General features: G+C 41.0%; 2 protein-coding genes across 8 annotated transcripts in view; one reads left to right on the forward strand and one right to left on the reverse strand.

The window, feature by feature from the left end:
* LIN28B (lin-28 homolog B) overlaps positions 1–6,756 on the forward strand; it is a 141,076-nt gene extending 134,320 nt beyond the window's left edge. For 3 of the 7 annotated variants that reach the window (XM_024249173.3, XM_054557924.2, XM_024249176.3), the window contains one exon: positions 1,523–6,752. In XM_024249173.3, coding sequence (XP_024104941.1) covers positions 1,523–1,892 — 370 coding nt within the window. In that variant the 3' untranslated portion in view covers positions 1,893–6,752. Of the gene's footprint in view, positions 1–1,522 lie in introns of all 7 variants that reach the window. The other 4 variants (XM_024249175.3, XM_024249174.3, XM_054557925.2 and 1 more) reach the window with 4 other exon arrangements.
* A 13,164-nt stretch (positions 6,757–19,920) lies between these two features.
* The window catches only part of BVES (blood vessel epicardial substance), a 38,607-nt gene continuing 34,201 nt past the window's right edge, over positions 19,921–24,326 (reverse strand). The window contains exon 8 of the mRNA XM_002817195.5: positions 19,921–24,290. Coding sequence (XP_002817241.1) covers positions 24,166–24,290 — 125 coding nt within the window. The 3' untranslated portion in view covers positions 19,921–24,165. The remainder of the gene's footprint in view (positions 24,291–24,326) is intronic.

A 24,326-nucleotide genomic window follows, 5' to 3' on the forward strand; every position in this document is an offset into this window, starting at 1 on the left:
CCACCGCCGCCCAGCTAGTTAACACATTTTGTTATTATTTTTTAAAAACATTATAACCTGGCTGGGTGCCTTGGCTTACGCCTGTAATCCCAGCACTTTGGGAGGAAGGGGCAGGCGGATCACTTGAGGTCAGGAGTTCAAGACCAGCCTGGCCAACATGGTGAAACCCTGTCTCTACCAAAAATAGAAAAATTAGCCGAGCATGATGGCACATGCCTGTAATCCTAGCTACTCCTGAGGCTGAGGCAGGAGAATCGCCCAAATCCGGGAGGTGGAGGTTGCAGTGAACCGAGATCACTGCACTCCGGCCTGGGCAACAGAGTGAGATTCCATCTCAAAAAAATATATGTATATATAACCTGTTGTTCTTTGTGCTTCATAAATGAGATTTATGGAGTCATAAATGTATTTGGAAAATAAAATAGAAAGCTCTTAAAATATTTCATTTGGAGACAAGTCATTAAACAAATTCTGTATTTAAAATCAGATTTAAAACCTTTGGTAAATATAAATTTTTTAGTTTCTTCCACTTACGGTTTTTTGTTACTTTTAATATAAAATTTTAGAAGAAAATTTGATTGAACAAATATACCTCTGAAAAAATTTTCTTGCTTAGCTTTCCTTGCCTAGCTAAAAGCTGAACTTTCAAACATCTAATACAAAGCCATGTCCCCAGTGTGCATTCACATATTATGGACGGATTTCCATTTATTTTAACTTAAAAGAGATCACCCTAAAAGAAAGCTAATTTCTTACAAAAAGAAAAGAAAGTTAACTTTTCTCATCATTGAACTAGCATGAACCTTTATTAATTCAATCTAAGTATTTAGAAGCTTTCTTTTTTTAGCACTATTCTGATTCAGACATTTACTCTACTGCTCTAAAATTACTTGGTAATTTGCCAGATATCATCCTGACTTTCTGACTAGACTTATATATCAAATTTCACTGCATTACTTAATTTTATACAAAGGAAAAAAAATTTTCCAGTTTAGCTGGTTTCTACAGTCAAAATAATTAACATTCAAAGAAGTGTCAAACTCTTAAAATTTAATTTGGTCTAAAATTTTGCCAATTTCTGAGTGAATTGCCACTTTGTATCATGCCAACAGCTGTATTTCTACACTCTTGGTTTTTAAAACTGGCTGGTTGTTTTTTTGTTGAATATTCGCTGCCCTCTAGTGGGCTAAACGGTTCTTTTAAAATGACCAGATAGTGTCAAATTTAAAGGAATCCTTTCTATATGGAAGTGATTAAATATTCTTACATGTTTTAATACTCTTGTTTTTCACTGTGTTTAGTTGTGTCTCACACAACTAAGTTTTTAACCTCACCAGAACATTTTGGTGATGATAGTCTTCGAACCAACAGTGTAACCAGTATAAACAATGATAAATGCTTTTAAGAAGGCATATTAAAATAAGCTTATCTCATTGATAGTTTGTGTGTTTTCACATTTGAAAATGTGTTTTTGGATACATGCTGCCTACTTCTGAGATGTTTTCATCTTTTTTCCTTGTAGATGCTACAACTGTGGTGGCCTTGATCATCATGCTAAGGAATGTAGTCTACCTCCTCAGCCAAAGAAGTGCCATTACTGTCAGAGCATCATGCACATGGTGGCAAACTGCCCACATAAAAATGTTGCACAGCCACCCGCGAGTTCTCAGGGAAGACAGGAAGCAGAATCCCAGCCATGCACTTCAACTCTCCCTCGAGAAGTGGGAGGCGGGCATGGCTCTACATCACCACCGTTTCCTCAGGAGGCTAGGGCAGAGATCTCAGAACGGTCAGGCAGGTCACCTCAAGAGGCTTCCTCCACAAAGTCATCTACAGCACCAGAAGAGCAAAGCAAAAAGGGGCCTTCAGTTCAAAAAAGGAAAAAGACATAACAGGTCTTCTTCATATGTTCTTTCCTTTACCCGGTTGCAAAGTCTACCTCATGCAAGTATAGGGGAACAGTATTTCACAAGCAGTAGCTGACCTGGGATTTTAACTACTATTGGGGAACTGTGAATTTTTTAAACAGACAAATCACTCTAAGCAAATTACATTTGAGCAGGGTGTCATGTTTTATGTTAATTCAGAGAATAAGATTCTGTCAATATGTGCATGTATGAGAGGGAGAGAGCCTGAGTCTGTGTGTGTACATGAGGATTTTTATATAGGAATGTAGACATATATATAAAGAGCCTTTGTCTTTATATATTTGTGTATAGATCAAAGCACACACCCTCTCTCATATAATTGGATATTTCCAAGAATTGAAAACCCATGTGAAGCATTATAGATAGTTTTAAATTTAACCCACTGGAGTTTTCTTGAAATACCACTTCTTTTATATTATATAAAAATAAAAACATGACTGTTACCTTTTGTGTGAACCAAAGGATACTTCAGATCTCAGAGCTGCCAATTATGGGGTACTAAAGGTTTTTAAGACATCCAGTTCTCCCGAATTTGGGATTGCCTCTTTTTCTTGAAATCTCTGGAGGAGTAATTTTTCCCCCCTTTTTGAAGGCAGTACCTTAACTTCATATGCCTCTGACTGCCATAAGCTTTTTTGATTCTGGGATAACATAACTCCAGAAAAGACAATGAATGTGTAATTTGGGCCGATATTTCACTGTTTTAAATTCTATGTTTGATTGTAAAATTAGATGCCTATTAAGAGAAATGAAGGGGAGGATAATCTTAGTGGCTTGTTTTCAGTAGTATTTTAATACCAGCTTCTTGTAACCTTTTCCATGTTGTGAGGGTTGTAAGGGATTGTGTGACAACAGCAGCTTCCCTTGGCTAAGTCAATCTTCTACCCATTGCTTTAGAGCAGGGAGCCCTCCTTATTTACTACTAAAGACCTTAGAGAACTCCAATTGTTTGGCATATATTTTTGGTGGTTGTTTTTATTCCTCCTGGAGAGTTATCTAATTTGTTTCTAAAACAAGCAGCACAGAAATGAATTAAATACTGGGGTTGAGAATTAAAATTAAGTGGATGTTCACAGTTGCCCAATATATATGACCTGCAAATGATATGAAAAAGTGCAGCATTTAGTGGCAGTTAACAAGAGTGACAAGCCTGGGGCAGAGGTACCAAACCTCTCCCACCAGAGAGCTAGAAGTATTTTATACAGTAACTTTGATCTTATGGAAGTGACCTTCAATGCTTATTCTGAAGTAACCTATATGGTGGATACAGGATGAACATTCAGTGCCAGGGAGAGTCTTCTCAGGTTGGTTCTCAGTTAGAGTGATAAACTGGCTAGGGGCCAGTCATAGTATTGGTCCTGTTAGGTTTCGGTCATGGAAAAAAAAATTATTTTGGGGTCATCCTGGCTCTAGATGTTATGGGCAAATTTCTGAAACATCTGCAAGAAGGTACCAGTTAATTATAGTGCTTAATATTGGGAATAAGATTAAGCATTATAATTATAATGTATGGGCCTGTTGGTGTAAGCTCAGATAATTAAATAAAAATAGCATGACTCAAATGAGACATATTCTGCTGAACAGTTTCTACTTCCTCTCCCGCCTGTCCTGTCATGGGAGACATGTATAGTTGCTGCTGTTTCAGCAAGCCACCATAAGAAGAAAATGCCTCAGGTTGGGTTGCCAGTCCTTTACAACTCAGCTTGAATTTCACAACAGTGATTGTGAGAATCTGCGTGGTATACACTGAAATATCGGTGTGCTGTGATGCAAAGCTTACCTTTGACGATATTGAATGTGATATAGCTGTAGAGAAGTGCTTCCTTGCCTTATGTGAGGATTTCAAACTTATTTAAATTATGTAGACAAATCAAAGTGGCATTGCTTAATTTTTAGCAGGCATAATAAGCAAGTTAACAGTAAAATGCAAAACATGATAAGCGTTGCTCAATTTTTAGCAGGCATAATAAGCAGGTTAACAGTAAAAATGCAAAACATGATAGATAAGTCACTTTGAAAATTCAAACCAAAGTTCCTTCACCTTATGGAAACAGGAAATTATGGACTTCAAAATTGGACATTTCCTGTTCACAAAAAGAAATTCAGAGCTAAAATTATGGTAAAATAGAAACACTTGAGAACTATGGTCTTTATGGGTGCAATTTGAAATCCTTTTCATCATCTTACCAGACTAAACTAAGAGCACATACCAAACCTATCTTATGGTTGAAAGTTGGGGTTTATTTTTTATATGAGAATATTATCACTATTACATAACATACTCAGGACAAAGAACTTTGCTCAGGGAACATACCATATAATATTTTTGTTGTTTCTTTACAGACTAGTCTACAGTCCTGCTTACTCAAAACAAACCAAATAACTTTTACCTTTATATAAGTATTATGTACTGATGATAGTAACTACCTCTGAGTTTGACACAGATCAAAATTTTTGAATATCAGATATCAGTTATCCTATTTTTATTTCATGTGAAAACTCCTCTAAAGCAGATTCCCTCAACTCTGTGTATATGTGAATATCACTGATGTGAACACATTGTTCATTTACATAGGTAAAATATTACTCTGTTTACAGCAAAAGGCTACCTCATAGTTGATGCATAGCACACCTGTATGTATGCTGTTCCAGCCTTACAGGTGGCTGATAATTCTCTGGTACAGAACCTTTTTATCTGTATTATAAATAGCAATTCACAACTGCATGTTTCTGACAAACACTTGTGAATAATGAAGCATCTCGTTTTAGTTAGCAAAGTCTCCAAACATTTCCTTAAAATAATCATGTATTTAGTTTAAAGAATTATGGGCACTGTTCAACTTAAGCAAAACAGAACACGGAAGCAGTCTTAGAAGCATCACTTTGCCCAGAGGTGGAGGTTGGAAGGGGTAGCAAGGAGAGGGGTTGGTGTATGCAGGTATTCATGCTAGGCAAAGAGTTTAAAAGATGCCAATGTCCTTCATTTACTGTCTGTGCTGCCCTGAAGCCAAGCGTATTGCAGCATTATAGCCCCAGGCACATAACTAACTAGCACTGGCTTGCCAAGGAATGAACATGCAATGCCATTACTAGCTATTGAGGGAAAAGGGTCTGTGTGAAGCATCACTTTGCAGGGTTTACTAATGGTGGGGCAGCAGGTCTGTGAATTAAGTTATCTCTTGACCTCACCCTCATGTCAACACAAATGTAATTCCTAAACAAGATGCATTGCCAGTCTCTTAGCCCTGTAAGCTGATCATTTGCTACATGGCAGACTATAATGAAAACATTTTTATACTTGGGTTTCTAGTCTTCACTAGAAGGCCTTGGATGTATTTTTGCAGTTGAAAGATTTAGAAAGATTTTTACCTGCTTATAACTTGGAAGTTTAGCGTGCAATGTAAGAAAAAAGTTCAAGAAGTGTCATGTTATTAGCATCAGTCCACCTCCAATATTGCCGATACTTTTTTTATTCTGGCTCAGTTTTATTTTGCACCAGTGTGGCCCCAAGTTACTGCTGGTTGTATTTAGTTTGTGAATAGGAGCCCATAAGTGTTAATAGACTTTGTAACATTCACTATAAGATGAATTATACAGGACATGGGAAATCTCATTAAGTCTTAAAGTTAATTTAAATTAATTTATCTGTTTTCTCTAAGAAATGTTTATCATAAAATATATATGTGTATTTCCCCTTTGGTTGTAAAATTTGGGAAAGTATGTACAAGTGCAGCTGCACTGACTTTAATTTTCTAGATGTCTTAATGAGATTTATTTGTTTTAGAGAAGAACATCTTGTTAAAAGCATCAAACTCTGTCTTACATAGCTGTCAACAGCCTCTTTAAGATGTGGTGGTTGTATGATCTGTGTCTTAATTGTTCAGTTAGAGTGAGAAGTTGACCTATGATTCATTTTTAAATTTTATATTTGGAACAAAGCTGCAAGTTATGGTAAAGTACTGTACTGTGAGAAGTATTATGATATTTAATGCATCTGTGGCTTAACACTTGTGAGAGTTACCAGCTTGAAAATGATGGTGTTAACTACCTCTTGAATCACATCTATCAACCACTGGCACCTACCACCAAGCTGGCTTCAATTAGTATGTGTTGCTTTTTGGTATTAACAACTAACCATACTAGAGACCAAAGTGAACCCTGATTTTTATATGTCTTTAATAATGGTGTTTTATCTAGTGTTTTTAAATTATCCTGTGTAGTATTTAGATTACCTCATTGTCCATTTTGACTCATGTTGTTTACAAGTGAAAATAAAAACACTTGAACTGTATGTTTTTAAAAGACAAAAAAGGGGTAGATGTTTGGAATGCGTTTCACTCACGTGCAGTCATCTGGAGGGACTAAAGCACTGTTTGCCTTTCTGTACACTCTGGGTTTTATATTCTCATTTCATGCCTAATGTCTTATTCTGTCAATTATGGATATGTTGAGGTTTAAAAAAATTACTTGATTAAAAATAAAACATATAACGTTGGCATTTATGATGGGTTTTGGAGATTTTTTATGATGTGTGTTCTTACTAAGTTAAGTGAAAGGATAAAAGGCCGTTTAGGCAGTGTTTTACATCAGTTGGAGCATAAGTTAAGTGGTATTAACATATCCTCAGTGGTGAGTATTAACATGGAACTTACTCCAACAATACAGATGCTGAATAAATGCAGTCTAAGTGAAGGAAGAAGGAAAGGTGGGAGCTGCCATCACTCAGAATTGTCCAGCAGGGATTGTGCAAGCTTGTGAATAAAGACACATACTTCATGTGGTCAGAAGAGTGGTCTGAAGCAAAATATTCAAAGCCTATTGAAGAAATCATTTTAGAATTTTTCTACAAGTTTTTTCTAATAAAGAATTTGAAAAGAAAAGGGCAAATTTTATCAGTACCAAATATCTAAAATATGAATGTAGATTTATCAAACCATGAATGCAGTATTGATGTACTATAACAAACCATTTGATAAAACTATAGAGTTCTTTAAATTGGCCAGTTCCACAATCAAACTTATTTTCCTATCTTCACCTGGATGATTTATTTATTTTTTTTTTGATGATCTGTTATGACTCTTCTTTTTTATTTTATTTTATTTTAAATTCTGGTAAAATCACATAACATAAAATTTACTATCTTAACCATTTTTTTTTTTAAGATGAGGTCTCATTCTGTTGCCCAGGCTGGAGTGCAGTGGTGCAGTCGTAGCTTACTGTGGGCTCAAATTCCTGGACTTGAGCGATCCTCCCACCTCAGCCTCTTGCGTAGCTGGACTACAGATGTGCACCATGCCCAGCTAATTTTTTTTTTTTTTAATAGAGATGGAGTCTTGCTTTGCTGCCCAGGCTGGTCTTGAACTCCTGGCTTCAAGCAATCCTCCCTCCTTAGCCTCCCAAAGGGCTGGGATTACAAGTGTGAGCCACCATGCCTAGCCTTAACCATTTTTGATTATTAAGTATATTCACATTCTTGTACAACCATGTATGATTCACTTTTCTTTGAATGTGTAGGGCTTTTTGTACTTTAGAGAATATGGAAAACCTTTAAACCTTAAAAATACACATAATCCCATCATCTGAAAGTAACCAATAACAGCTTTTATTAATTTATATTTAGTATATGGAATTTTTTTTTTCTTTCTGTGAGACAGGGTCTTGCTTGGTCACCCAAGCTGGAGTGCAGCGGCACAACCACGGCTCACTGCATCCTCAACCTCTCCAGGCTCAAGTGATTCTCCCAGCTCAGCCTCCCAATAGCTGGGACTATAAGCCTACACCACCACGCCTGGCTAATTTTTTGCGTTTTTTGTAGAGGTGGTAATATCACAAAACAAAAATTTACTATCTTATGGCCCAGGCTGGTCTTGAACTCCTGGGCTCAGTTGATCCTTCTGCCTTGGCCTCCCAAAGTGCTGGAATTACAAGTATGAACCACCCCACCCAGCCAATTTTTAAATTTTTTGTGGAGACAGAGTTTCACTATGTTAGCCAGGCTGGTCTTTAACTCCTGGCTTCAAGGATCCCACCTCAGCCTCCCAAAGTGTTGGGAATACAGGTGCAAGCTACCACACCTGACTGAAAATCTTTATAAAAAAAAATTATACATAATCCCATCGCCTAGAAATAACCATTAGCATTTTTTATTAATTTTCTTCTGGTTATACACAGAGAGAGAGAGAGAGGCACACATGCGGGTGATTTTTTTTTTTTTCTTTTTTGAGATGTAGTCTCACTCTGTCGCCAGGCTGGAGTGCAGTGGCGCAATCGGCTCACTGCAACCTCCACCTCCCCGGTTCAAGCAATTCTCCAGCTGGGACTGTAGGCACGTGCCGCTGCATCCGGCTGATTTTGTATTTTTAGCAGAGACAGGGTTTCACCATGTTAGCCAGGCTGGTCTCGAACTCCTGACTTCAGGTGATCCACCTGCCTTGGCCTCCCAAAGTCCTGGGATTATAGGTGTGAACCACCACGCCTGGCCAGTGTTTATACATAGAATAATTTGATCATTAAATAGTCCAATATGCTTATGTAATTAATGCTGCTTTTTTTTTTTTTTTTTTTTCCCCGAATAAAGAATAGCTGTAAGGCACATTTAGGATAACAGGAAGACCCAGCCGGAATCCCAGGCTGTCCTTCTCTGTACACAGAGTACTTTACTACGTTTCCTACCCCTGTCTGTGTCTCCTGTATAAGCCTTTTGTAAGGACCTTTGTATGAAGCTTTTGCTTGCTAGGCTACTAAATCAAAGCAGTGCTGTGTGATAGCCACCATTTTGTGATCGATTCTGCTCCTGATTGCCTGTTATTTTTGTAAAATATTCCTCAAAAACTCTGTGGGGTTTCTTGTTTGCTTTGCTTTCTAGAAATAATTGAAAATTCTTAAAACTTTCACAGTTGTTCAAATGTAATTTCTGTCATCCTCAATTTAGAAACCAGTATGTTGCCCTTTCTAATCCTCTCTCTCTCTCTCTCTCTCTGTCACACACACACACACACACACACACACACACACACACTTTCTGAATTAATTTGGACTGTCTGGAAAATAGTAAATGTTTCTGTGGCTGCATAGCAGGCATGTTTCTTAACACAATATAGGATAGTTTATTGTATTTATAGTGTATTTTGTTTCTAAAATTACTCAAAATTTCTTGAAGATATGGGCTGTTTCTGAAGGTCAAGGGCCTCCATTTCTACTTAATTTCTGAGCTGCTCAGCATCTGTAGCTATATCCGCCTGCTCCAGTTTGTAAAAGTTCTTTAAAACACAAACTCCAACCTTGGAGGTTTTGCTTACACCCCAAATCACATGGTTTGTTTTCTTTTGTCCAGAAGAAAGAAGAGGCTGGACCCACACCTATTAACGTAAGGACAATGCCCAAAGTCAAAGTCCAGGGAAAGACTTTCACACTTGAGAATCAAACCACATTTCTGTTTGACTTGGTGCAAATAGACATATTGTTGACCTGTCCTTTCATACTGCTTTTCCACCTTCTAGAATTGTGGCCTCTCCCTCACTGCCAGTATGTCAGATATTTCAAGTGTTATTTATCACTTTCTTTTTTTTTTTTTTTTTTTGACGCAGTCTCGCTCTGTTACCCAGGCTGGAGTGCAATGGCGTGATCTCAGCTCACTGCAACCTCTGCCTCCCGGGTTCAAGTGATTCTTGTGCCTCGGCTCCCGAGTAGCTGGGATTTTAGGTGCGCGCCACCACACTCAGCTAATGTTTTGTATTTTTAGTAGAGACAGCGTTTTGCCATGTTGTTACCCAGGCTGGTCTTGAACTCCTGGGCTCAGGCAGTCCACCCACCTCAGCCTCCCAAAGTGCTAGGATTAGAGATGTGAGCCACGGCGCCTGGTCATTTACCACTCTCTTTCATTGAGATCATCGGGCCACATATTAAGCCCTTATAGTTATCAATCTCCACATTGGCTCTTCAAGTTCTCTCATTTCTTCATGAAACTAATTCTCCACAACTTTCATTAACTAGTTCAGATACTAGTTTTGCTAGTCCCCTGTTAAACTGCTTCTGCCCAAAAGCAATCAAACTCACCCAAAAAATCCACTTAAAACTATATTAATAAAAATCTAATTATAATCATAATTTCCTCACAGTAAAAATCTTGGAAAATGCAGAGGAGGGGCTGCCATGTGAGAAGCTCCTGCTGTGGTGTTCTGACGACGTGCCCGGTCCACGCTGTACTTCCTTAGGTGGGCTTTTGTTTGTTGAGGCTGCACAACATTAATGGGGAAACTCATTGCTGGGGAAAATGTAACATAAAACCAAACAGTGGGAAGGGACTCTGGACTGGCATCTGGTTCAATAGTCTGTCTCCATCTAGGATCATACCTGACCATCCTAGATGGTTATTCCCAAAATCTGCTGGAGAAGAGTCCACGAGTTCCTTTAGAATGGAATCAGTAAACAACAACAACAACAAGTAATAAAAGACTGTGGGTCAATGTCAGATTATACAAGAGATCCCATTTAGATGGATACTCAATTTTCCATGATGTGATTATTACGCATTGCATGCCTGTACCAAAATATCTCATGTACCCTGTAAATATACACGCCTACTATGTACCCACAAAAACTAAAAAATAATTTAAAAAGAGATCCCATTTAAAGGGACCATATTGACAACCTCCAGTGTTTCTTTTTAGTAAGACATTATTTCTTAATGGAACACTATCCCTACTAAAATTTTCTCCAAGGCTTATGTAAAAGATGTCCTAAGTAACACAATCTAAAAAGCATGTCATAATGTACTCCACTGTGCAGTGGGCCTTTAGAAGTGTAAAAATTCCTTATGGTTAAGGTGAAAGTCCGACTTTTAAGAATGTAGAAGAACTGGAATTTAGTAATTCTGAATAAAGATTGAACATGATGCAGTTCAGTTGTTGCTTGACACCACCAGAGGGCACTCTTCACTTGCTCTCTGAAACAGATATTCTTTTATATCCCCTCATAGCTACAATACTCGAGTATCTGAATATCCACATGATTGATAAACTTACCTAGGAAAATTTCTGACTGAAAAAATGTGTAATTATAAGTAATGCCTTTTGAGCTCTTATGCAGAAGACAGGGGCTGTCAACACAGAGCTCACAATACTGAAGAGATAATCAGATATTTGTAATTTGTCTAGAAAAAAGTATTTCTAAAAGTCTTCTTGTAATAAGAAACCACAGGACTGTAAACATTCAATTACATTAAATAATCATACTGCATTATTACCCCATACGTTTCTCCCCCATCTTTCAAGCTATGAGAAATATGAAACTTCTCCCAAGCACGGTGGCTCACACCTGTAATCCCAGTGCTTTGGAGGCCAACCCAGAGGGATCAGTTGAGGCCAGGAGTTCAAGACCAGCCTGATTAACATAGTGAGACCCTGTGATGTGGTTTGGCTGTTTCCCTACCCAAATCTCAACTTGAATTGTAGCTCTTACAATTCCCAGGTGTTGTGGGAGGGACCCCGTGGGAGATAATTGAATCATGGGGTTGGGTCTTTCCCATGCTATTCTCATGATAGTGAATAATTCTCATGAAATCTGATCATTTCATAAAGGGGAGTTTCCATGCACAAGCTCCCTTCTCTTGTCTGCCACCATGGGAGACATGCCTTTCATCTTCCACCATGATTGTGAGGCCTCCCCAAACATGTGGAACTGTGAATCCATTAAACCTCTTTCTTGTGTAAAATTGTCCAGTCTCAAGTATGTCTTTATCAACAGCATGAAAACGGACTAATACAGCCTGATTCTACAAAACCTTAGCTGGGCATGATGGCTTGTGTCAGTAATTCCAGCTGCTTGGAAGGCTGAGGCAGGAGGATTGCTTGAGACCAGGAGTTCGATGCTGTAGTGCCTGTGATCACACCACTGCACTCCAGCCTGGGAGACACAGTGAGACTGTCACTAAAAAAAAGAAAAAGAAATAAGAAATGCAAGACTTCTTCATTGGGATTTTATTACTGAAAACTTTGATGTTCCTCTTCTCACTCAGACATCTTAATAGGGCTGCCCATACTTCCATTAGTTGAGAAGAAACAATATCTTGTCAAAATGCTGATATCACACCCAGGTATTCTAAGTATTCGATTTAAATGTGTGCCTCTAGAAACAAGGACAAATTAGATACAAGTTCTGAAAAGAGTTTTCAGGTATAATTTAATGAAGAAATACATTTTTTACCTTCAGCTTCCATTTATGTGTCACTGATTAATGTAATAATAGCTTTTACTTTTATAGTGCTTTATCGGTGACATGGTGCTTTAAAATTTAATTCTCACAAAACCCTCCTAAGACTAAGATGGCAGATATCAATATGCCTATATTACAGATGGGTTCAGGGAGATTACATTAACTACTTGGGCCACAACGAGGCTTGGAGCTAGTTAGGAAAGACATCTCAGAATTCTGATTTGAATCATTCTCTTCTTCCAGTCACCAGAACCAGGCAGTAAGCTTCCTTCTGACTCTTTAGGAAGTGCCAGGAAGACAAGGAATTGAGTAGGAGAGTTGAAAGGATCAAAATCACACACCAATGTGATTGCCCACATTTGCTTCCGTCTGAATGTTTCCATCCATGCCACCCATTTCTACTAGTCATTCTCCAAACCCACTTTCAGTCTCATCCTGCTCCACTGTGTTTCTCTGGTTTTGTTTTTTGTTTTGAGACAGAGTCTTACTCTGTTGCACAGGCTGGAGTGCAGTGGCATGATCTCGGCTCACGGCAACCTCCACCTCCCGGGTCAAGCGAATCTCGTGCCTCAGCCTCCCAAGTAGCTGGGATTACAGGCACATGCCTCCACGCCCGGCTAATTTTTCTATTTTTAATAGAGACGGGGTTTCACCATGTTGCCCAGGATGGTTTCGATGTCCTGACTTCGTGATCTGCCCACCTTGGCCTCCCAAAGTGCTGGGATTACAGGAGTGAGCCACCGCACCCGGCCTTTTTTTTTTTTTTTTTTTTTTTTTTTTTGTGACAGAGTTTTGCTTTTGTTGCCCAGACTGGAATGCAATGGTGCAATCTCAGCTCACTGCTGCAACCTCTACCTCCCAGGTTCAAGTAATTCTCCTGCCTCGGCCTTCTGAGTAGTTGGGATTTTAGGCGCACGCCATGCCTGGCTAATTTTTGTATTTTTAGTAGAGACGGGGTTTCACCATGTTGGCCAGGCTGGTCTGGAACTCCTAACTCAAGTGATCCACCTGCTGTGGCCTCCCAAAGTGTTGGGATTACAGGCGTGAGCCACTGCACCTGGCCATGTTTCTTACAGTGGGGAGCAAGGCTATGAATGCACTAGCCTGCAAAGCCTGGACCTGCCAGGAGTTCCACCCAATCACCTGGCATGCTTGTGCAAGGGAAATTCCTGGACCTCACCCCAGACCAGAGTTTCTCAACGTTCCTATCCATATGAATCATCTGGGGAGCTTTTAAGACTCCCACTGCCCAGATGAATGGCATCAGAATCTTTAATCCCAACGTGCAGCCCAGGCTAAACCCACTGTCCCAGCAGGTGTATTGTGTCAGTATCTGTGAGGGTGGGCTCTTGGAGCTAGACTTTTAACTGGTTCCCTGAGTGACTGTTTTATAAAAAGTCTGAAAACTACTGGCCAGGAGCCAATAAATACAAGTTGCTTTTAATTGGACTGTGAACAAGAATACGTGGGTTCTAGTTTTTCTTGGGTTCAATTTTCCTGGCTGTGTTTTTCATCTGCCCAATGGGGACGGGGGTGGACTCAAACGATCAGGACTCAAACGATCAGACCTCAAACTGGTCAAGAGGACCTCAAACTGTGGTCCTTAACAGCAGCATCAGCATCCTGCCCCGGCAACATAGCAAAACCTCATCTCTACAAAAAATACAAAAATTAGCCAGGCGTGGTGATGCGTGCCTGTAGACCCAGCTTCTTGGGAGGCTGAGGTGGTAGGATCGCTTGAAGCCAGGAGATCAAGGCTGCAGTGAGCTGTGATAGCGCCACGGCACTCCAGCCTGGACAACAGAGGGAGGCTCTGTCTCAAAATAAAAAGAAAGTTAATCCTCAACATAACTTTTTTGGATCAAGAGGTGACCAATAATCGCAGACATCTGAGTGCCAGCAAGGGTCTGAGGAGGTTCAGAACTTCCTTGTCCTTGGTCAGGTCACAATGCTCCTGTAAACCTTTAACAAAATAGTTGGTTTGCTTTTTAAAATATATATACTTCCCCTTTATTCCCAGAGCTGGTTTCAAAAGCTACAGGATTGCTGTTTTTGTGTTTTATCTTAGTTCTCTAAAATTATCCTAGGCTACGTGCAGGAATGCGTACAGGCCCTTTAAACAAATGGAGTTAGTTGTGTTAGTTCTTTTCTTGTTTCACTGTTACACCAGTGCTTTCTATCCACTGGCTGCCTCAGAGAGGTCTCTGCAGCCTCCTCTCTGCCTAGTGCTTTCTGAAGCCACTTGTCTAAGTTGGAATTGGCTCTTCTCTTTGCTCCAGGCAAACAGGTCCAGAGGGATTGCAGCCGTGAGTGTGGGCCGCCCATGCCTCCAGCCATTTCTGCTGTAAGCAGAAGGAGCCTTGGTAGTAATCCCCTGTCCTGTCCGTCCTGTGGGTCCTGGCACTGACCTTTACAAGGCTCTTTACAAGGACTGTGGCTGCCAAGATTCCAGAAGGCTTAAGGATTCGACTTGACAAAGGAAAAAGGGAAAGAGGAGGACAAACATGTACTGGGTGCAAGCTATGTGTTAGGAAAGGTTCGAGTGTACATGTGAGGACACAGTGGCTCTGCAGGCTTCACAATTGGCCTAAAATCACACTGTCAGAGCCAGCGCTCAGAACCGCTTCTGTCCCACCTCCAAGCCACGTCCAGGGCAGAAGGACTCTGCCTCCTTTTTCAGGCCTGTGCTTTTCAGCTGCTTCCATCTATGAGGCAAATGGAGGTAAACAATGTAGATAAGAAATCAGTTTGGGACAAAATATACTAGGACCCCATTTTTTCACAGGAATTGGTAATCATTTTAAAGGCCAATGTCAGATTTTAATTTTTTTTTCTAAGAAAATGACCCTCTACATAAATACATGTACAAAGAATAGAAAGTCTTACATTTTTCTATTTTAGCATGAAAACTCCTTGATAACCTAAGGAAAGTAACTGGGAACCAGATACACTGGTGGCCTCACACTCAACCTCCAGGGGCACTGGAGAGAAAGGGGGCTGCAGACAGGCAGGCCTCGGTCTGAGGGGTCCAGGAGGAAGTCCTGGCTTTGTGATTTGCTGAACTGTCTTGGTAAACTCAATCTATTTAAGCTTCAGTTTCCTTCTCTGCAAAGTGGTGATCATAATAACTACCTTGCAGAATTGTTGTGAAAATACTAAATCATGTATTTTAAATGCAGCCTCTGGTAAATAATAGGCACTCAATACATGCTGTTCTCACTATCTCCCATTACACCTAATTGTTCTTACTAACAAAACATATCAGCACTAACAAGAAAAGTTAGAAGAGATCAGGTGAGAACAACAAAAGTAGTGGGAAGCACGTTGAAAAAAATTAGGTCTCCAAGACAACAGAAGCGATTTTTTTTTTTTTTTTGAGATAGGGTCTCACTCCGTTGCCCAGAGTACACTGGAGTGCAGTGGCATGATCTCGACTCACTGCAAGTTCCACCTCCCAGGCTCAAGTAATCCTCTCACCCCAGCCTCCCAAGTAGCTGGGATTATAGGCGTGCACTACCACGCCTGGCTCATTTTTGCATTTTTTTTGTAGAGACAGGATTTCGCCATGTTGGCCAGGCTGGTCTTGAACTCCTGGGCTCAAGGGATCTCCCTGCCTCAGCCTCCCAAAGCCACCTCCTTGAGATTACAGGCGTGAGCCACTGCACCCGGCCTACAGAAACAATTTTAAGAGAAGTAATGTCATAGCAGATGAGTGAATTGTAATTCTGTTTTCTGTACAGTGTAGCTGGCCCGCTGGGAGGCTGAACCTGAGGTTTGTTCCCTGTCTGAGATCCTTCTGCGGTCTTGCCTCAGCCAGTCTCTACACAAATGGAATAATTATAATGTAGTCACCAACAGTTGTGAACAGCTCAGTATGATTTCATCATTTGCAGATAAATATCAAGAATTAAATGGCTACCATCACTTCCCCGCCCAAGGTCCCTTCTTATAAGAGCTGTTTTACAGTCGTGGGACCTCCACTGACTCAGATGTGAGATAGTTTAGCTCAGTTCGAACCACTTTTGGTTCTGTTGGCCTGCCAATCAAGGAGTCAGAGGGTAAAATCCTGAGTCAAGGTGTCCTCCTGGGAGCAGGCCCTGTGCACTGGCCCAGCAATGATAAGCACCATGGCATTTAACAGGCAGCTGGGACGAGCGAATAGACGAAGAAAATCAGAAAGACATAACTAAAAGTGGGAAAGAGGTAAATTTTCTCATGACAGGATGAAGAAGAAGGCTGGGAGAACTTGGAAGTCAGTGGGATATATTTGTCCTTGGTGAATAGCAAGAAAATATTAACGTAGTGTTTAATATCCAGGATCCAGCTGGCACAGTGGCTCACGCTTGTAATCCTAGCACTTTGGGAGGCCAAGACAGGCAGATCGCTTGAGTTCAGGAGTTCGAGACCAGCCTGGGAACATGGTGAGACCCCCATCTCAACAAAAAATACAAAAATTAGTGGGGCATAGTGGCACACGCCTGTAGTCCCAGCTTCTCGGGAGGCCGAGGTGGGAGGATCACTGGACCCTGGCAGGTCGAGGCTACAGTAAGCTGAGATCGCACCACTGCACTCCAGCCTGGACAACAGAGCAAGAACCTGTCTCAAAAACAAACAAACAAAATACAAAAAACACAAAACAAAATCCAAGACCCAGTGGTAGGGCAACCAAGAGGACGCTGCTGTAGATGACGTGGGAACTGTGAACATGGCCCAAATCTGGAATGAGAACAAGGCCTAAGCATAGAGTAGGAGTAGAATAAGTAGAAAATAAGTCGGTTTCTCAGAGTTGAAGACACAGCCTGAGAAGCATAGTGAGATCCCATCTCTACCAAAAAAAAAAAAAAAAGAATTAGCCAGGCATGGTGGTGCACGCTTGTGGTCCTAGCTATTGGAGAAGCTGATCTGGGAGGATCACTTGAATCCAGAAGTTCAAAGCCGCAGTGAGCTGTGATCACGCCACTGCACTCCAGCCTGGGCAACAGAGCAAGAACCTGTCTCTAAAAAAAAAAGAAAAAATTAACCAGGGTTGTAAGGCAGAACTAGGAAAGTGAACAGACCACATATGTTTGGGACCTGCTGACAATGTGACCTTGGGTGAGACGGTACCCACCTTCTCTCCCTTCTAAAAAGGGGACACAGGGCCTGCCCTCCCACATTGACAGTACTGTTGAGGGTTCAAATAGATAAGTGAAAGAGCATTGCTAGATTCAATGATGATCTGAAGAGACATTGAGACCTAAGCAAACATCCCTGCCGTGGCTGCTGTACAACCAGCCATATCGTGTGCATAAATTCTTGGCCACAGAGGGCAGCAAAGGAGGGAAGAGCAGATCCACAGAGGTGTGGGAGTTTACCCTGGGGGTACCGCTGGATGGAGAAGTGCGGGCATTTTGGGCAGAGGTGGGCTCATGTGTGACGAGTTCAGGGGATGGAGAAGTCACTGCCTTGGCTGGGGGCAGGTGACTGGGTATGGGAAGGGCCTTGGTGGCCGTGCAGAGAGTGCGGCCTTTTCTCTGCAGGAAAGGAAGCTCCATCAGAAGGTTTTCAATTCTGTTGGCAAATTTTCAGATTATTCTGATAGCAGCACAAAGGTCGACTGGAAAAAGTGAGGCCAGAGGTGGAGAAACAAGGTGGGGTTCTATTGCAGGAACCAGGGGAGAGCCACAGGGGCTAGGAACAGAGGCACTTAGAGAATGATGAAATTCATCATTCTGCTTAAAAATAATAACTCAGTACATGTTAACATGAAGAACATTTTTCTATTTATAAAATTTATAAAATTACTATTTTATAAAACAAAAAAGTGTAGAGTGGCATTGTTTTACGCTTTTGCAATTCTTCTAGAGGTGTGGCTAAATACAAGAGCTGGATTTTCACATCTGCTCTGCATTCAGTAGATTGTTAACATATATTGTTTTGGTTGAAGTATATGAAGAAAATCTAGCCTCACACAGATTTTGGAAAAGGGATGAGTACAGAGTAAGTACTTTAATAATCTTGAGATAACTGTGGATTTTTTTTTTTTTTTTTTTTGAGACAGAGTCTTGCTCTGTCACCCAGGCTGGAGTGCAGTGGCGTGATCTCTGCTCACTGCAGCTTCCGTCTCCCGAGTTCCAGCGATTCTCCTGAGTAGCTGGGATTATAGGCGTGTGCCACCACACCTGGCTAATTTTTGTACTTTTAGTAGAGATGGGGTTTTGTCATGTTTCCCAGCCTGGTCTTGAATTCCTGGCCTTAAGTGATCCACCCACCTTAGGCTCCCCAAAGTGTTGGGATTACAGGCGTGAGCCACCACGCCCAGCCAACTGTGGCTATTCTTGATACTACAAAAAACTCTATGATAGTTTCGTTTTTCTTTTTTTTAAGGTTAGTCAAGTGAAGCAGTGGGAGTGGAAAAGGAACAATCTTTCTTAAAGGTTGTTTGCAGTGTGGAGTCTGAAACCCTGTTAATGGCAGTTTTGTGCTGCTGCACTGGTCTAGCTTGCGCTTGGAATAGATCTTATATCCATGTGTGTGACTTTACAACATCATGTGTTGACCATTTAAAAAATACTGGCTCACTTATGCGGATCTTTCAAATGTTAACACATTTCAAAATAAAAGATCAAAAATTCACTCATTTATTATGATTCATTCACTCATGGGGGGGCGAGGGACGAGGAAAATAAAAAACCTTAACTAGAAAAATCTTTATGTATTAGGAAGCTGGTAAACTCACAGTGACGTCTTCAACTTGGAAATCTGTATCTTCAGCCCAGATCGCTTCACTGAGTTCCAGGCTGACTTATCCAATTGCCTGCTTGACATCTTTTCATTATTCTCAAGGCCCCTGGAACTTAGCATGAAGAAAACATACTCAGGCTTTGCATTCAAACCTGGTGCTCTGCCATGTTCCTGGCCAGAGAATCACCAGCAGTAACATAAGCCAGAAATCTCTGACATGCTCCTCTCACTCACCACCACTTCTGTTCCCACAAATAGTCAAGTCCTGTCAGCTTTATCTTCTGGTGGGCTGTAGCCACGTCTGTCCACAGAAAACCCCCAAGTGGACATCAGTGGAAACTCCCAGCTCTTACAGCACAGCCTTAGGTAAGGGGAAGCTGGTCAAAAGCTGGCTCAGCACGAAGTTCAGGGCTGGAAACCCAGACATCAGGCCTAGATGCCATGGCCTGTTGAGTGACAGAATTAATTCCTCTCATGGTATAAGATGCTCCTTCCATTTGGGCCTATCCTTGCGGTTGACTAGGGTGGGTGTGTTAGATGCCAAGGACTTGCCACTCAAGGCCAAAAGATGGGCTGTCAAGTTTCCATTCCAATACCTAGGACAGCTGATGGGAGAAAATGTGGGTTTCTCAAAGAATAGAAAGACTGTCTCCCTCATCCACCACAGAACAGATCCAGGGAGGTCTTCTGACTCCTTCATGTGACTCCTCATATTTTTGAATCTTAGGAAACTAGAAGGGAGTGAATGTTCAGATGCAATGGAAAAAAAGCTGAAGCCCACCAAGTCCCATCAATAAAACTCTGAAGGCTTCTCCATTGCTACATCTAGTCAACACTGTCTACGCTGCCTTCTGGCCATTTTTTTTTTTCACAGTCAAAGCAGCCAAGATGGCAGGATCTTTGAAGTCAGGTATGACCAACCCACGAGCACCGCCCCTGCTGGTCTGCTCAGAATACAATGGCCTGCACCAGGCTCATCCCCACAACCTTGGCCTTTGGACATGACATTCGAACAAGCTAGATACATGTAAGAGGAATGAAATAAAAAATACACACATTTTCTAAGTAAGAAATTTATTTGATCAAATGGCAATATATGAAGGTATTTTAAACTATAAGGCTCTATCCAGACAAAAAGCATCTTTTTATAAAGTAAGTGTTATCAATTTAAATGGCACCTAAAATCAAAGAATGAGTTTCCTATAAATGTCTGTATAAAGCTTTCATAAAATCCTCATGTATTTTAAAACTAGGTTGCAAGTATAACAGAAAAACCTATAAATAGTACTTAAAAGCAGGTTTCTTAAAATTTATGACACCTACAGTGTGTCACTATAGACAGGGTATTCAGGGGGCTCTGTGACAATCAAACATGGCTGCCATGAGTAAGGGAGCGTGTCCCCTGATGAGCAGAACCAAAGCAGTGATTATGCCTCAGCCTCGAGCTCCCCGCACAGCATCCTACCATTCCAAATTCTTGTGACTTTGAATTGAGTTGAGAATTACTACAAGAGGAGGTTAGGAAACCAGGATTAGAAAGAGGGAAGGGAGAGGAAACCAAGGCATGCCAGGATCAAAGATATCTATAAAGCAGCTTTATAAATGACCAAGAAAATGGGTTTCTAAAAAACGCAAAATGGTGGGGCCTTGGGGCTGCAACGTGGCATCTGTGAAGAGGACGACGCCACACCCTGCTGGGAAGGGCTGACCTGCATGCCAGGTGCTTGGCTTGGAGCCACCACACGCAACAGCATGAAACTTTCTCTGGAGTGCCAAGTCATTACCTGGGAACACTGGGGACAGGTCAGTGTGTAGCTTATACCAGCTTTCCCCAAAGATTTTTCCAGCAACCAAGTGACTCTGTCTTTCGGGCCGTGATGGGAGCTGACACGGAGGAATCTGCAGCTCCAGGTTCTAAGATCAGGAGAGCTTCAGACAAGTGGGAAAACCAGATATAAAGAGGGTGACATACACACACCGTTAGCAGCAAAACGCAAAGGTGTCCAATGATTAAAATGAAATTGAGTGATAGGGAGAAATGGAGAAGATTCCAGAGAGTCAGGGATAGTAACTGAAAATAATTATATAGCACCCATTATTACTAATTTAAGATATATAAGCATCACTGCGGATTTATATAGTGTCTATGCTATTAGTTTAGTAAATATAAATATTTATGAGGGCTTTCAAAATATTTTAAATGACATATACATTCTAATATAAATATTACACTCCAGATTCATACAACTGAGTTGATGTTACATTTAAAGTAGTAGATTTGGGGTTGTACATGGAGTAACCTTTGCAGATCATTTTCTGAACTTTGATCATTCAGCTAAGTAAAGGCCAAAAAACACAGGAAGCATCTTATTGGGAACTTTGGCAGCAAACATGTTTCTATCTATGTATTTATGCATTCTACAAAGATACACTTATTCATTTGTATAAATGAATTTAAAGTACTCCATAGGAGATCTTACACTTAAAACACTTTTCTGTCTTCTTATCTGCTTCTTTGAGATCAAGTCTATATGGGAAGGCTTCTTCCTTAGAGGTGTGTATTTAAAAATGGTTTCACGTTTCCCATTCAGGCTAAGCGGCTCTTTTAAGATTCCTAAACTTGAGGTTACAATCTTCACATTGAGACACTGATACACACACATACTTTAATAAAAACAGTAAATGGTCTTATATCATCTACTTTTAGCAGTGTGCTTTTAAAACAGGTTTGTTCCCAGCATTACAGAAAATAACCTCCAAACACATGCATTACTTTCTACTCAGGGAAGGATGTTACATCTAATGACTGTATAGAGTGATTTTGTAAATTAGTCTTATGTGCGTGTAAAGTAAATGGGCTGCCCAACTTAACCCCAATGGTTAAAGGAAAGTAGTCTCAGCACTATGATGTCACAGTCACACCTGTGCTCTCAGGTACAGGGCGAGAGTGAGAGCGAGAGCGCGCGAGAGAGTTCAACCTGAGAGAGCTTTATAATTTCAAAGCCTAGGCTGTCATTCACCTTTGCTTCATTTCTCCAAAACAAGTTCTTAATTTAGCTACCTGAAGAGACTGCTGCAGCAGTACAGTGAAAGCAGCCTTTTTTTGAAATAGGGTCTCACTCTGTTGCCCAGGCTGGAGTGCAGTGGTGTGATCTGGGCTCACTGCAACCTCAACCTCCCAGGTTCAAGCGAACCTCCCACCTCAGCCTTCTGAGTAGCTGGGACTACAGGTATGCACCACCACGCCCAGCTAATTTTTTTTGTAGAGATGGGGTTTAGCCATGTTGCCCAGGCTGGTCTTGAACTCCTGGGCTTAAGCAATCCACCCACCTTGGCCCCCCAAAGTGCTGTGATTACAGGTGTGAGCCACTGTATCCGGTCGACAGTGGCCTTTTTACTGTGATGTCAGTAAACCAACATCTGAAGATGTCAGGAACTGGATTCAGAGTCTGTGTAAATTTTCTCAATGAGTGACCGAGCATGTAAATTTAACTCAAATGAAATTACTAAAATAATTGCTTTAAAAACATATTTAGGAAAATGAGGTGACCCTAGATGAGCTTATTTATATGCCTCCTCTAACAGAAATCACCTCATGGTAAGAGTTGCTTCTTTTGGCTCAGTTCACCTGAAAACAACTTCATTTGGAACTTTTCTTAGACATTTAACGTAACAGGAGACTGACTCAAAGTTGGTTCTAGTGGATGAAGCAAAATAGACATGACCAGCATGGCCAATCAACGAGCTTCATTCAACGGAGTGTGCTGGCCAAATGCCAGAGCCACGCTGGCCAGACACACTGACCAGTTACGCATTTCCCACCAGCCAAATGCCACTGTTTACTAAACCATGATTTCAGTAGAAAAGAGAGGTCTGGAATCAAGGCCCTCACTGCAGTATCTGGGTGGGGTGTCCATGGCCTGGCCTGTGGTAAACCGTCTGCCTTCTACTGTGTTCACGTTCGCAGCTCTGGCACCGGGGCATCTGGCACTTTTTTAAAAGAGACGTCTCTGCCTCTAGATGAACAATCTGGAACTTCAGAATACAGATCAAAGAATGAAGCGGATCTTTCAGTCGCCTCATCCTGTGGCACCTGCCCAGCCATTTAACTCCCCTGTCCTCCCACCCTACATAAAGCGTTTCCCACACCAGAGTGTGCACAACATGGTGACTCCAAATCCCAAGGAAGTTGAGTTTAGCTGGAGATTAACCCCGTGCTCAGAAACCCATCTGTTATCTTTCCAGCTTCGGGTTTCAGAGCAGTTTATAAATGGCACAATACAAGGGTAATGTGAGTAAAATGAGAGTTTTGTTCATTATCAAGTTATCCACACAGTGCCCAACTAAGTACAGTGATCTAGTGGAGTAATACTTCTGGCCTGGGAGAAAAATAAAACCAGTCAAATCACACCTTTCTCTAAAATGTCCCGTTAAAAAAATATGGAATAGGCTGGGCGCGGTGGCTCATGCCTGTAATCCCAGCACTTTGGGAGGCCGAGGCGGGTGGATCACGAGGTCAGGAGATCAAGACCATCCTGGCTAACACGGTGAAACCCTGTCTCTACTAAAAATACAAAAAATCAGCTGGGTGTGGTGGCAGGCGCCTGTAGTCCCAGCTACTCGGGAGGCTGAGGCAGGAGAATGGCGTGAATCCAGGAGGTGGAGTTTGCAGTGAGCCGAGATTGCGCCACTACACTCCAGCCTGGGCGATAGAGTGAAACTCCATCTCAAAAAAAAAAAAAATTATATATATATTATATATAAAATATATATATAATATATATATAAATAATATATATATAAAATATATATATATATAATATATATATATGGAATAAAGTTTGAGATTCTCTGCTTTTTCATGTTACCTTAGCCTCAATTTTAAACTTACATTGTTTGTTAAAATTATCAAATGGACAACCTCATTGCCATGGAACAAAAAAGACTGTGAGGAAAAAGAATCATAACTTGGAAAAAAATAAGTGAAAAGGCATTGAGAGACTGCTAAGATTTGTTAAGTTAAAACAATAATATATCTAGAAAAGACTGTGAAAATATGTATCTCAAAAGAGAACAAGGCATAGTCAGAAGGCTCAGTAAAACAATTACTTTAAAAGCTGACTAATAAAAAGGGTAAGTGAAAGAACTCTTCCATCCTTGACCCTTCCTCACTTCCTCCCTCAGACTCTACCAGTCTGGATGCACTAAAGTAGAATAACCTAAAAGCCATGAAAAAGTGCTGGTACTTTTCAAGATCTCTTCAAGACACCTTCCGTCTCAGTAACCTGAATTCTATCTCTGATCAAGGCAGCTGATGGACTTTCAATGTATTTGGAGATGCCGGTTCAAAGACCTCATCGTCATCTTCTGTTCCTTCTTCTATCGGTTTCATCTTGGCAGAGGCTCGCTGGTGTGGGGATGACACATCTGTGGAAAGATACAGGAGGGAAAACCACTGAATGC

This window comes from Pongo abelii, chromosome 5 (genome assembly GCF_028885655.2).
Source record: "Pongo abelii isolate AG06213 chromosome 5, NHGRI_mPonAbe1-v2.0_pri, whole genome shotgun sequence".
NCBI classification, from domain to species: domain Eukaryota; kingdom Metazoa; phylum Chordata; class Mammalia; order Primates; family Hominidae; genus Pongo; species Pongo abelii.